Here is a 15,256-nt window from a genome sequence, read left to right on the forward strand (position 1 = left end):
TCCTTATATCTTGTACATTAACCATTTTTCAAGTCACTTTTTTGGTCAGACATTTTGGAAGTGTAAGGGTTTGTGTGATGAATAACAAACACTTTAGTAAAGAAAACAAATTAATATAATTACTTTTAATAAGTCATTTGTGACCTTTTTGAAATGTTGCATGTTGAAAGAAGTATGCTTTTAAAGAATTCATTCAATAAATAAGTTGTTTTTGAGTGCTTATATTTTCCCCCAAAGCTTTAATATGGAACAAATATGTATCCCATCTTAAAAAACTTTTCTTGACTAGGCAACATGCAAAACCAGATTTAATTTCTGTCGTCATTTTCAGAAGCTATGAGGGGAACAGCTGCATTGATGTGCCTTCTCACTGACTTCACAGGGAGAGAGGAGAGGGGCTTAACTCATGGGCCCAAGGACAACTTTTCCAGCAATCAAAGTTGCCCTTAATACCGCGCGAGATTTGATTTTTTTTTTTTTTTTTTTTTTAAGGAAGAGGGTACTTGCTGGATAGTGCGTAGGAAGAACAGGAAAAATATAGAGAGAGAGAGAGAGAGAGAGAGAGAGAGAGAGAGAGAGAGAGAGAGAGAGACACAAAAAAACAGACGTGTTATCAGTTCCAGCTGATTTATTTGTCAAGATACAGACTTCAGCATGACGACATGTAACGCATTTCCTTTGCTACAAAACGCAGATGGTCCATTTTAAGATTATATTGCACAAAATAATGGAAAAAACCCACAAAACAAAAACAGTTCTTTAAGATGGTAAAAATGCAAAACAAATCCAAGTTTCACACCTGCTATTTGGGACCCATTCACACTGATATACATAAACTCCTAGATTTACTATATTACACAACATATACAATCTTGAATCTAGTACCAGCAATGAGGTCTAAAATTCCCCAATTCCATTGTACATCTTTATAGAAACGCATCGTCAGATCTACAATTGTACACAACCTAGACCGAAAGGATAACAAGGCATTTGGATGCAAGATGATCTGATTTAACTCTTGCATGCTTGAACCAATGAAACCGGGTAGAAGTGCCTGAAGAAACCTCACTGAGAGCACAGTAAGAACATTCCCTTTAACTGTACAAAAATATGCCAGAAAATATTTCACTTTTTTAAAAAGATGAGGTATGTTGGTTATGTATCAAAATGCTTCCTGCCATACCTGTGTTCTAGAACAGTTATCTCCACACCTGGAGAGAAACGGAACCGATTACAAAACAAACATTTGTACAGAAATCACAAAACCTCGGAAAAAGTTACATCCTGAACAGTGTTTCAGATTTGCCTCCTTTCAGAGCTGCAGCCGCGTTTCAACTCCCTGTAGAGAGATATTGGTGGAATGGGACTGCATAGTTCAGATTTTACATTTTGCGGTCCACCCCCACTTTAGCAGTTTCACTGCGGGCCCACACAGAAACCATAAAACCCTGTCGTGGCGAAAAATGTCACGTTTTGCGATGTCACCTTTGTCGTAACGCATCTGGTTTCGCTTCCTTTCCCCGGGCAGGGAGCAAGCCTAGGAGGCAATTCTAAATGACCTGAAGATGCGAGACACCTCCCCGCTTACGCAGGAGAATCAGCCCACATTTAGTACGTGAACACTAGATCAGAAAAGTTTGCCTCTAGCCAGTCACCCGCAATCATCTCACTGAGTTCGGGGGTGCAATAGTCCGGAAACTCGAAGTGAGAGCCGAGACTGCCCTCGCTGAAAGAGTCCAAATCCTTATCCACCAGAGAAAGACAAAGATTTCCTGAATTGCTCCCCAGCTCCGCTCCGTGCGCGCCTGCTGCCAAGTTTAAACTGAAGTCAACAAGCAAGTCGTCCGCGTCCTCGCTGGAACTAGACGAAGTGGAGACGGACCTGAAGGAAGATGCTGGTGAGACCGAGGCGGAGTGCGCTGCGTTCTGCTTGGTTATGTTCTTGAAATTGTAAAACAGTCTGCTGCCGGCTGCAGCGCCCGCGTGCCTGGACTCCTCGTACATGCTCGCGCCCTCTGACTCCGCAGCAGAACTCAGAGTGGGGCTCGCGGGGACCTTGGCGACGTTGTACGGTCTGATCTGCTCCTCGTCTTCCTCAGCTTTAATCCGAGTTGGCAGCTCGTCCTCGTAATCATCCTCGTCGTCGTCGTCGTCGTCGTCATCGTCGTCATCTGTAAGCTCCCTTTTGACGGACTTGCTCACCTTTAAGTTTGTGAAAACGTAGTTGTAGCGAACATCTTGTGAGGGTTTTGTAGTAATGGTCCCCGGCTTACTGGGCTTCATTTTCGTGCACTTCTTTCCTGGAGCTTTGACACTTTTGCTGCTGGTCTTCTCCGGTGATAGCGCGGCTGGTTTTGAAGAATTGTCAAGCTTTGGTTTTTTCTTGGGTCTGTACTTGTAGTCAGGATAGTCTGCCATGTGTTGTAGACGCAACCGCTCGGCTTCCCGGATAAAGGGAATCTTTTCACTGTCCTTCAGCATTTTCCATCGCTTCCCCAGTCTTTTGGAGATTTCGGCATTGTGCATGTCCGGAGACTGCTCCATTATCTTTCTCCTCTCAATCTTTGACCAAACCATAAACGCGTTCATCGGTCGTTTAATGTGCCCGGTGGCTGTCTTGCACCAGTCGGGTTTTGGTGGCACCGGGCTGCAAGCCATCAGTTCTGTTTCCTCCGTATCCGTAGCTTCCCGAGATATGCTACTCTCAGTCTCGCTGTGCTCCGTTTGCTGTACCATGTTCCGTGTTGTGTTTCACAGTTTCTTAAGTTCAAAGACACGTTAGACTCGGTGTGCTCGCAGTGATTTACCTTCTCAGACTCAAGCTCAGTCAAACCTCTTTGCAAAGTTACTGGCCGCCTTCTTAACTACTTCTCCGGGTTTTTCATATCGACAACGTCACTTGTAATTATCCAATAGCATGCGTCTGCTCCGCCCAGACGCTCCCAGACGGTCCCTTAACCATTTACGTGTATCTGAAAGATTTCATTGGTGACTTGGGTTTTGTAGGCGGGGCTTTCACGCTGTCTGGTCTGGGCTTGGTGTGCAAGACACGCATATACAATTGAACGAATAGCGTCTTCTTAAGGAGATAGACCTCAGTTCATTGCACAGAATGAGCAGATAAAATAGTTTGGATTTGGGTCGTCATAAAGTAAATTAATGTTTTATGTACCTTGTATGTCCTATTTGAGAAAGTCAAAGATTTCATAGTGCAATTAAAAGATGATGGTGGCACTAATAGGAGCATTAAGACTAGTAACTGTAAAGTTTTTCTTAGTGTAGTAGTGATGGTGTCTAATAGGCTGTAATAGCATCGTTTCTTTTATCACAAACAAAATCATATAGACTGTGGCTACAAGGTACAAATTACAAATGCTCAGTATTTTTTTATTCTGAATAGAAAAACCTCAGAAAAAATAGGATGGGCTCTAGCACCTTAATTGGAAAACAAACTCTGGTTTACATATTTGTGCAAACAGATGTTTTATTTTTGTGCAGTGATGTTTACAGAGTTAGAGGAGGCAGTTTGCTGTGTGAAGGCGGCGTGCACCGTCTCTCCCTGTAGCCCACCCCAGCACCCATTCTGGCTGCCTGCCAAGACTCCACTGATAAGGAGCTTCACTTTGCTCTCTCCTTCTGTGTCCCCTAGAGGGCAATCATTTACCCCTTTGAATTTACACTGCCCTACCCCCACTCAGTATGGAACCGACTCGCCCTTCCAGCTCTTGTGATGACACATTGAAAATGCAGTGAGAAGATCCTGCCCCCCTACCACACACACACACACACACACACACACACACACACTTTCTACCCCACCCCCCACCCTCCAAGCTGGGCAAGAGCACTTTTACACTGATAAAGAAATACAGCTTCAGTTTTTTTCCACCAGCAGTGGCACACTGTTAATGCCCATACAGCGCAAACCAACTGGTGAGGTGGGTGAAAGGTCAGTTGTATCAGGAAGACAGCCTACCAGGACTGATTTGATCATTTATGCTCTTATCTATGGATTAAAAGGCCTAATTTCTGTTCTTTACTTATGCCATGGTTTGTGACATTGTATATTTATTTTGGGTAGTTTTACATTGCTATTGCTTTGCTTGCCTCTATTTTCTTTGATTTTTTTAGTGAAATCATGAGAATTCAGTATGGAATTTAATCTAATCTATTGTCCTCTCTGAGAGCTTGCATATTCAGATGTGTATAATGGGAGTGAAGCTTTAACCCAGCGCCTTTTAAGAATTCTCATTGTCACATTAAGTGGCTCCTGCTACACCCTACTGCCATCAATAATAGCCTCCTCCACGGAGCACTGAGGCGTTACAGTAAATTAGATGGAGCTTTTATAATGGGCAAAATGGGCCCATCAGAGAGAGAAGGCACAGGGACGGAAAAAGGAATCAGACCAACACACACATATACATTGAGAAAGAGAGAGACAGAGAGAGATAAAGAGAGAGAGAGAGAGAGAGAGAGAGAGAGAGAGAGAGAGAGAGAGAGAGAGAGAGAGAGAGAACATGAAAGATGGTCAGTACTGCCAGACCTGGGCCCTAGCAGTAATCTAGAAAGACTAATGTCATGATATTCCAGAAAGGATCCAAATCTCAGGGATCAAAACACACATTTATGTTATGCATCAACATTATTGAATATTCAAACAATTATAATTATTTAGTGATTAAAATGAGTTCCAGACATTTTAACTTGGTACTAAATGAACTGAGAGGAAAAGCACATTAAACACTTCACTAGAAATCCCAATCAAAATTTGGCTAAAATATTTGAATCTGTAATTGAAACAATTGCTCTCTGTGGCTGTGAGCTGTGGGGTCTGCTTCAAATCAGGAGCTCAGCAAATGGGACATCTTACTGTGACCATTTATACAGAGTTCTGTAAAAAAAAAAAAAAGGAACACAGGAACACTACAAACAATACATGCAAGGCAGAATCAGACAGATATCCATTAATAACAAATATGCAGAAAATATCCAGAATCAAATTCTGGGCACATTCAACAAGGCAACAAACCCCCACTTATATCATTCTGATGCTCTGCATTACCAAGAGTTGAGCAAAGAGAACAGTCCCCTCACTCATCCAGTTCTAAAACATAGTTCAGCATTAAAACACTAACACTACACTAACAAACACTAACAGTACACACACTCAGAACCAGAACATAACATTAAACCCAGTCAGGATCACCCAAATTACGAAACAACTCAAACAAAACTATATTCATTATTGAGAAACTCAATCACAGCCAAAGAGTAAAATGGAGTGTTATCTGGCACTAAATTGACAGTATAGTTTAGCAGATTATTTAAGCATGCTGACTGATCCAAAATGGAGGGCCACCCTGGCCATAGACACCGGCAGACATAAACAGTTCTGGCTACCTAAAGGGAAGCGACTATGCCAGCAGTGTCAGAACAATAAGATCAAGGCAGAGCTGCACTTCCTAAATCAATGTACAAATTTTACTCAGATTAGAATTAAATTATTTAACAAAACTAGTCACATGTTCCCAGCATTTAACAGTCTTCCTGATGAGGAGAAGCTGCCATATGTTCTTGGTGGACATAAAGAGTTTGGCACACTGGCAGCGCTGTACGTTCACTCCTGCCAGGGTGTGGGGACAGTGAGTGACCACATTAGATACCAGAGACACAGATGCACAAGCAACACTCACAATTTAATCTGTTATTAATATTGCTATTTTTATTGCTACTACTATTATTATTGTTTCTATTACTATTAGTGATATATGTAGCAGTAGAATAAATAATAATGGTAATAGTATTGCTGATGTAATTATATTGTTATTGTTGTTGTTATCACTATTATTGGTAGTGGTAATAGCGATGATGGTGGTAATAGTAGTGTTAATAGTAGTATTGTTGTTGTCATATTATTATTATTATTATTAGTAGTAGTAGTAGTAGTAATAGTAGTATGTAATAAATCATTCCTACATGCTAATTGCTGATACTTAATCAATGCTTAATCAATGCTGATATTTAATCAATTTAAATTTCTTTTAGCTTTTGTTTACTATGTTAATTTCATCAAAGCTTCAAAAGTGTGAAAATGTGTCATGCCAATAAAGCAGTATTGAATTGAATAGAAACATTTAAGGTAAGAACGAGCCCTCCAGATGGGAATGACTCATCTCCTGGCTGACACTTATCATCCTAAGACTTGGTGGCCTCCCCCCCCCAACACAACTCCACCTCACTCCACACCCCACACCCGTGAGCACCACAGAAGGCGGGGATCGATAGGCACCCCTGACTAGCCACTATCTGCTATTGAAGATGAAGGAATGTATTCCTTCTGAATGGCCCCCAGACAGGTGTGTTCGATATGCCTTCAATCTCCTCAGCTCACAAAAGGCCAAACCCAGATTAGGCACCGGCAGCACCTACTGCTGCAGCCAAACACACTAATAACATTCTTCCTCACAGACTCATCTCTGTTTATCCCACTAAAACATGGGGAGAGGATGGAGTTCCTTTTGCTTTTCCCCCTTTCCCTCTCTGAGCTACACGAATGTCACACCTCGAGGATTGGCTGTTCTGCGCTTCCATTCACATAAATGAGTCAACTTGCCCAACATCCTGGCCATTGATTAGGAATAGGCCAGCTACCTTTGGTCTGAAGGGACGCGGCTCAACTAACGGGCGCCGTTAGACGTGTGAACTCTGGGTGCTCCTCTGAAGGTATTCAAATGTCCCGTCCTGAGTGTTGAGTCACACTTTTGTTTTTGTGGCTGTTAAGCTGTATGAATAAGCTGCCTCCCTAAGTGGGGTTTTGGGGCAAGTTTAAAGATGTATCTTACCCCAACAACAATAGCTCTCAACATCTGCAAATGAAAACATTCGCACTGCATCACCAACACAGGAATGCTGTTTAAACTAAGAGTACTCTGTGTTCTTCCTCTGTGTGCTCCCCCAGTGGAAATAGTACGGCTGTGGAGAGTGGGGGAAAGCAAACCAGTTCTGTTATCAGGGTTAGATAAGAAGCTTCTGAAGTGTTATACATACTGTAATGCATTTGACCCTGTGTCTACACACTTTAAAGGTCTGTTGCTACAGACTCTTTAACCACAGAGACTTGACGAGAATGTAAACAAGATGTTCTTAACACGCCAGTGAGAGCTTGTCTGAACAGAAACCCTGCTAGCAGTTCATATGTACTCTGGGTAGTTATTCACCACTGCCATTACCTTCTTCAACCACACACACACACACACACACACACACACACACACACACACACACACACACACACACACACACACACACACACACACACACACACAGACACACCCACACATACCCTCCAACACCACCAACACCACACACAGATATACCCAGACACAGACATACCCACACATATCCATGTACATGCAACCCCCCCCCCCCCCTCAACACACACCTCAGAGTGGGACCAAGCTCTTTTTTTGCATGAATGAATCCCTCATTCTGATCATTAGCACATTCTATTAGGCATGCTATATTCCACATTCTACATTCTATGTCATATATTCTGCTTTCTGCATTCTATTGCTTTGCAGTAGCATTTCTTAGCCTCATGTGAACATCATGGTGTGAACATCTCTGAGTCTTGAGAGAATCATCATTAAAGCTCCATCTGAAAATAAGGCTTTGGTTCTCAAAAGCTGACCTCTTGAGAATAAAAAACGTGCAAAGCTATGAAAATGCTCTATAAGTACTGAGTGCTCCGCATAATAATATAGTTTAACACACATCTTTACCACTCATTTCCATCCACTGAATGGCATCAAAATTACTATACAACACTTTGGGGAAAACCGTGAGTCCAGCGGATTTCGCCGAGTCAATCAGCTCAGCTCTAACCGGCTGTCACTGTGATGTTAGTACTACTAAACTACACAGAGCATATGTTCAGCATGGTAGTGTTTGGTTGTGGTCTACCAGCCTTGGCACAATTGTTTAGTCATTTGTGTGGTAATAGTAAACATGTATTCAGAGGCTCTCGAATGCAGGACGGGGGTGGTCTGACCTACTATAATGAGAGTGTGTTTAGTCTGAAGGCCAGGCCCTGAGTTGATGGATTGCACTGCCTCAGGGAGGGCTTCTTTTTCAGCTCGCTGACACTGGCAGAAGGAGCAGAGTGGACATACATTCACATGTGCGTATGTGCCCTTTTCAAAACTGTCGATTACTGAAGCCAGTTGGGTGCCATAGTTCCATGTTTCATAAGCATGTGAAGGTAAAGGGCAACGTGGAAGAACCAGAGGAGCGTTCTTGTTTTCTTAATCTACCTGCCATCTGAATAAATGCAAAAAGTACAAAGAGTTGCTTGTCTAATATAAGGCTTCATGTTTTTATTTTTTCTGGCTAAAATGCTCATTATTTCCTGCTGTCTGGACTTATTATTTTCATTGCCTGTGAAGTTCTGTGATAATGCCAGAATAGAGTACAGCTTCTCTACAGGATAAAGGAGGGGGCGAACAAAACTTGAAGATCTGATGGCAAAGAGTTAGACAAAAGACTCGAAACAATGTTCTTAATGACCTGTTACCCACCTTAAATCTAAATCTAAGTACAAAAGCAGTATGAACACTGCTTCAACTCTAGATTTTTGTTCAGTCCAAAATATGAACAAACAGTCATTGGTTCATACCAAAGTCAACTCTGATGCCTTCCTTCTTGAGTGAGGATATATTGAGTGAGGAATCTTTCTCCAAGACACAGCGCTACATTTTGATATGAAACAGCAGCAGACAACAGTGAGTACAAACAGTGCAACAGTGCAAATACAGTAAATACAGACAATAGTGCCACTAGACAGTACATACAATAAAAAAAACATTATAAACTGTACACTACACAATTTAAAACATCTAAAAACTCAGTAGATTAAACAAACGGTAAGCCTAGGACGGGACAGTAGATTAGACAGAGTTTCATAGCGTCATGGCTCCAGCGTGCTCCGCAGCGCTTGTGAAAGGTTGCGACAGGACCCAGTGCATATTTTATGCATGGTGATCGTGTAGAGGTGGCCACAATGTTGAGGCTGATGCAAGCTGATGCAAGCTATCATTCGGTGGACAGCCCTGCTACGTGTGCTACACCCCAACCAAACAAACCACACTTCCTCCCCACAAAAAAAAAGGTAAGCCACTGTTGTTGCACATGTTTCTGCGTAGCGTTTCTTCTGCAGGTTTGGCCTCATTTTCGAGGACTTTAGAGGTATTCTTTTTTATTTCTTGTTCTTTTCCACCTTGCCACTCGGTTGGTGGAAGGCGTGCTGTGGCTGTAATGGCTGTAGATTTTCCACACTCGGGCTGACAATGAGAGGCAGTTATCCACCACCGTGCATGACCTCACAGCTAGGTCACGGAAAAGAGACACCATCCTCTACCTGCTCAGCCACTGGAAAAACCACAGCTAAATGTTCTTCACCTTAACCCTTTGCCTGGTTTCTTATTTACTGGGTCTTGCCAAATAGCCACATGCCTTTTAATGTATATTCCTAAGAGTCTCTTGTGAAGTGTTAAAATCATATATGCTCACAAAGTGAACAGGACATTCCACTAATAATATAAGATTCTTTATTTCAGGTACAATTCTCTGTTATGAATTCAGCTGTTCTTGAACTTTAAGTGGTGAATTAGTAAGCTGTCAAGGGCTTACTCACATTTTGCTCGTAGCTACTCGAAAATTGAAGTTCTCGCTCCTCTGCAAGCCTCTTCACAGCACTCAATCCTCAGGGCAGGCTAATTTAAAGGTAAGTAGAGGATGTCATCAATTTTGAACAAATAAGACAAAGGCGAGGAGGGGCATGGCAGTGGGCGGCAGTGGAGGAGACGGTAGGAAAAGAAAAATACAAAGATAATGATCACAGCTCGTAGATAAAAGAAGCTATTATTTCAGCCCCGTTCATCTCATGTTGACATTCCAGTTAATTACCTGGTGCCTGGAGAGAGGGGGGGGGCAGACGTTGCATGGCAGACACCGGGGGGGGGGCTGGGCTGCAGCAGGCTTATTCACAGCATCCTGCAGGTAGCTCCATCTACAACACAGCAGAGGAGAAAGGAGCTCCACCCATAGCTGACAGTTTGAGGGCGGGAGGAATTACACCATCGGAGTAAATTTAAAGAGATTCTGGAAAATGACTATGGTGACTTTTTGCCTGATGCCTCAAGGTTTGTGTGTAACGCGTCAGTGTGGAGATAGATAGATGTGCATGGTGGGGAGTGCACTGCATATGGCAGCTGTAGTACCCGTGGCTCTAAGTCAAGTGTACATCAGTTTATAGGACACTAAGTGTGAGCACGCACGCACGCACGCACACACACGCACACACACACACGCACACGAGCGCGCGCGCGCATGCACATAAAAAGAAGCCTTAGTGTGCTCTTACACAGACAGCAGGCAGCCCCCCAGCTGCAGAGAACAGCATTTCCATCGACTGTCTCTAATGAGCCTGAAACGAACCCGGTGAACCTGACTAAGGCTCAGTCCTGGTTGTGGGGGTGGGTTTCACATGAGGAAAGGGTCTGATTATTCTAATCCATGTTTTTTTCATAAGGATACTTACATATTAAAATATGCAAAAAATGTAATGGTTTCAGATGTGTCTTTCAGTGTTGTTTTTCACTAAAACAATTTTATTTATAAAAAATTTTAATGTAATGATTTTATTGTTGAATGATATTGACTGAATACATGAATAAGTAGGGATTAAACTGAAGCAAATAATCATACATCTTGCAATGTATGTATATCGTACATTTGCTTGATTTCAATCTGAGCATCAGTGGAGCAAGCATACTTAAAATATATATATTCTTAACTATATGCCTTTAAATAGATAGATATTTAGTTAGTTAATCATATAGTTAATTAATTTGTTTGATTGTTTGTTTGTTTCAAGACAATTAAACTAATGAGTATTTTTACCTGAGCTGCTCTGGGAGAAAAAACCCCACAACAGAGTCTTAAGTAGCATATTTGATATAGAATAAAACGTGCCAAACACCCAAAGGCAGGGGCTGGGGGCACAGCAGACTTATTCAGAGCCAATCAAATTTTCTCACATTTCTCCTTCAGTTGTAATGATATAATGGGTAGTCATTTGAACACCCGATAAACCAAAATGAAATATAGGTTTGGTGGTTTATATTCGATTCAGGGCTGTAAAATATGCACATATAGACTGCTATTTTCCAACTCACCATATCAGACAGTCCTCCTTGCCTTTTAAGTGTCTCCTCCCTATTTTTCCACAAATGTCACTCATTCTCTCTTTTCATGTTATCTTAAAATGTCATTTAAATGGGGAAAGTAAGTTTTATCCGTCTCCCTTATTTAGCAACTCCGCAGTTAGAAGTATAACATAATCTGTAATACATAGTAAGGTTCAGGTCTAATCCTCTGTTACTCTTTAAAAAACACTAATCTCTCACTCTCTGGTTTCTGCCTTATTCTGTATTTGAATGCATCCTGTCTATTGCCAAATACGGTTAAAAAAAGAACGTAAAACCCTAGCCGGTTCCTTTCCCGAGTTATTCCTGGGGTTTGCCAATTATAAGGTGAACCCTAGCTAGACCCTAATCCAATTTCCTGTTGTTCCTGTTTGCTTTCTTTTGAAGAACATATATTTTAAACTTCCTGTGCAGCACATGGTTTCAAATGAAGGGGATCTTTCTGATTAGGACCATTTCAAAGCACAGAATCCATGGTTGTCAAACTGCAGAATGGAAATGCATGTGAGAATCGTTCATGCTTTGGGCGTTCAGCATGCGCTACAGATTGATTCCTTTAAAATACTTAAGTATGATCTAACAAAGCAACCACATCTTTCCTAATTTTGAAATTACACTTGATATATCTTCAGTCATTTCCCACTACACACACTAGTGCACAAGAATCCTGACACTTTTTTTGCTCACTGTGCTATCAGTGTCAGTGTTGTGGGAACAGCAGTCTTACCTCACAGTCATTGACATGAAGTGCACACCTAAATGATGGATGGTAGCCATTATAAGCCAAAGCTGCACCCCCCCCCCCACCCCAACTCCACATATACCTCTCGGTAGTGGCACAGAGGCAGGGATTAATCTTACCCATTGCAGGAAGGCTCTGATTAGGAATACATAGAACCCCGCAGAAATTGAAACCTCCAGGAGTTCTAGGTGACACAGGCCTCGGCTTCAAGCATCATGCTTGAAAGCCCCATTTCTCTGGGAGAAGAACTGCAGCTTTGGCTCAAGCTTCCTGGAGAAAAACAAAGAGCCAAAGGTTTACAAGATGCCCTCCAACATCTGAGAATGCTTCTCTGTGGAGCGGAAAACGTGACAAAGAAAGAAACTGGTTTGTTATATGAATGTACTTAGCGACACATTACTTCTAACCTTTTTTGGCTAATGAGTCTAGGGTTACTGGGTGCTTTAATCTTACCTATTAACTGCACACACATCCAACTCAGAAACATGCAAAACAGAAATATATTATGAAATATTAACATTGGTGATGAAAACAATTTGTTCCAAGTGCTACATATGAAAAATGTGCATTACAGTGATTGTTTTGAAAAGTAAAAAGCAGCCGGAAATATACCAACAGGTAAACATTTCTCTGAATAGTTGCTTAATTATATGTGACTGAACTGAATGAAAAAAAAAAGATAGCTGACAAATAGTGATTAATGTCAAAGAAGAAAAGCGATAGATGGGGATATCGCGTGTTCATGTGAAACAGAATAGTCATTTCCCCAGGTCATCAGTGTTTGCATGTTTTCATTTTTCATGTGCATAGAAAAGAGATGGTTGGTGGTGTAGTGGTAGGGGAGTTGGTAGGTAGTGGTGGGAGGGAGTGTAGGAGAGGAGTGTGGGAGGTCGCTAGTGGAGGAGAGGGCGGGTAATGGGGGGGGGGTTGTGGTATGGGGTCACCTGATAAGAGGTAGTGGCCACTGCTCTTAGACTGATGGTTCCGAAGGGTTGACAAAGCTATATTAAACCCGCAGAGTTATATCTGCATGGAACAAGACGAAAGAGGTTGTGAGGGAGATAAAAATGTACAGTACATCATCTTATCGACGGGGCTATTAGAGTCGATTAATTCCTTGGGACCCCGTTCTTAATTTATTACACAGGAAATTAAGTAGCTGGATGCAGGGGACTGCAGTAGAGTGGATGCACACTGGGCTCTGTGTAGAAGGAGACCTGCTGTTTTTCATTAGAGCTTTAGTACTGGGCCCTAGCTGAATGAAGACATCTTTACATGTGAAGGACGTTGCAAATCTTGGATATGACAGCTCCCTGGCCTTCTCTAAAGGTTGAACTTATCATTACACAAATTGAACATAACACACTCTAGATCCCCGCTGTGCTATGATGCGGACTCTGCTTGTCAATAGTTTCTAGTAAAATTTTCTAGAATGCATGAATGAACTCAGGAACGTAAATGCAGTTTATTGTTGTGTGATGGACACCCGACGAAGGTACATGCATTTCAGAGCAGACTCGTACTAAAGGTATCAGATGTAAGATCTGCATTTCGTTCTGCCCTGCCGTATTTCAGTTTGCTTTTTAAATGGGCTGTTGAAGCCAATTGACCCTTCTGCTCTGGCTGCTAGAGGGCTATTACAAAAATAACTGTCTTCTGCATATTAATGAGGATGTTATGTTGAGGACTTGAGAAAGATGAGGACCCAGAAACTGTCACATCTTTATGGCTTCCCAAGCCAATTGTTCGTATTTTATGAAGATAATTAAGGACGTGCATTTGAAGATGAAAGAGTCAGGAGAGTGCTCGCTGATCCCATGGCTTGCTGACTAGGTCAGATGGGAAAAGATGAAAAAAAACAAACAACAAAAACGCTGCTTTGTTATGTTTGCCATTTTAATGGCTCATGTGACAGATGTGTACAGGCTAGAGAAGCAATCCCTGATTAGCTACATTTAATTTGTACCTACATTTAAATATCACGGAGGGCCAAAAGCACAAGAAAAAATAAAGGAAAACCAGGCTTTTATAACATTAAAGTACTTAGATGTTGACAGATTCTTGTTCATCTCTGTTCCTATGGGTTCTTTGGTAATATCTGTCTGCCAGTCTGCCAGCCGCCACCATGAGAATCAATATAACATGCTGAGTCGTGTAAAACACAGACATGCTTTGGCCTGTGGCAAGCCATACAGAGTTAGATCGAAATTACCCACAAGGCCTGAGCCTGGGAATATGTCTGCTGAAGGCTTGTGCAAGATGCAGGATTCTGGAAATGGCTGACATTCTCTGCTATATCATGAGAAGAATGCGCTAGCCTTCAGAAATGATCCACCTATCTTCTCATCAGCTGATCTGAGGTCACTACTGAGGCAGGACCAAAATACCTCAGACCATTTAGATCTATTTCTGTGTAGGCTGGCCATGAGAATATATGAAATTTTGAAAACATAACAACCCTGCAAGTGTTTGAGAATTTTCCATAAACAACTTACTAGTATAACTATGAAACTCAAGCATAAGGAACCTTGGCTGAACTTCTGAATTATAATATTGCAACACTTCACACAGATATGTAAATATTATGTGGTCCTCATCATGAAACAAATCTGAAATCTAAACCTGATAAAATGCATACCCCAGCTAGAGATACACAGCATGATACTCCCAGACCCTTCCATTTTAAAGAAATGGAAGACACACACACACAAACACACACACTCAAGCACGAATGCACTCTTGCACACAGAGTCCTCGTTTCCCCTCCATCCCTCTGAGAGTTTCCAGCTGCTGATATGGATTGAATATCCCTGTACTCCTGGAGTGGTATGCCTTGCAGTTGTCCGCCCCCCCCCCCCCCCCACCCCCGACTCCCTGAACTGAACCCCTGCCATTTTGTTCTTCCATCCGCGTCTGGAAGGACGTGGGTGACGATTTATAGAGCATGTCCAATTGCTGTGTGTGTGTGTGCCAGCATGAGGCATGGTGTTACAAGTGTGTGGGTACAGTAGGTTGATGGCTGGGGAGTGCTGGCGGCCCTACTCCCAGCATGGACCAGCTGAAAAGAAAAAGAAAACAAAAGACAGGAAATCAAGCTCCCCATCAAAGAGGAGCTTTCTTCTACAGGCTGCAAGACTTTCACTGTAATGACGGAAAGGTGTCTGCACAGTGCCGTGCTCGAGACAGGGCAAAGGCGGCACAGAAACTTGAGAGTGGTCAGCTGCAAGGGTAACCCACCCACCCCCGG

General features: G+C 42.3%; 1 protein-coding gene and 1 long non-coding RNA gene across 2 annotated transcripts; both read right to left on the reverse strand.

Moving 5' to 3' along the window:
- Positions 1-610: 610 nt before the first annotated feature.
- On the reverse strand, positions 611-2,859 carry sox11b (SRY-box transcription factor 11b). Its single transcript, XM_026999065.3, has one exon. The coding sequence runs from the start codon at positions 2,734-2,736 to the stop codon at positions 1,609-1,611; it is 1,128 nt and encodes a 375-aa protein (XP_026854866.2). The 5' UTR covers positions 2,737-2,859; the 3' UTR covers positions 611-1,608.
- A 7,161-nt stretch (positions 2,860-10,020) lies between these two features.
- Positions 10,021-13,632, reverse strand: LOC145658740 (uncharacterized). The gene is made up of 3 exons (XR_014124559.1): positions 12,954-13,632; positions 12,129-12,279; positions 10,021-10,069 (listed from the first exon to the last, which is right to left on the reverse strand). It is a non-coding gene; the product is annotated as an uncharacterized LOC145658740 (long non-coding RNA).
- Between the last annotated feature and the right edge of the window lie 1,624 nt (positions 13,633-15,256).

This window comes from Electrophorus electricus, chromosome 7 (assembly GCF_041902795.1).
Source record: "Electrophorus electricus isolate QZ-2024a chromosome 7, ASM4190279v1, whole genome shotgun sequence".
Lineage (NCBI taxonomy): Eukaryota > Metazoa > Chordata > Actinopteri > Gymnotiformes > Gymnotidae > Electrophorus > Electrophorus electricus.

Bases quoted from the DNA above. Each gene is read 5' to 3' on its own strand.
- sox11b (XM_026999065.3), bottom strand. From the start codon at position 2,736: ATGGTACAGCAAACGGAGCACAGCGAGACTGAGAGTAGCATATCTCGG.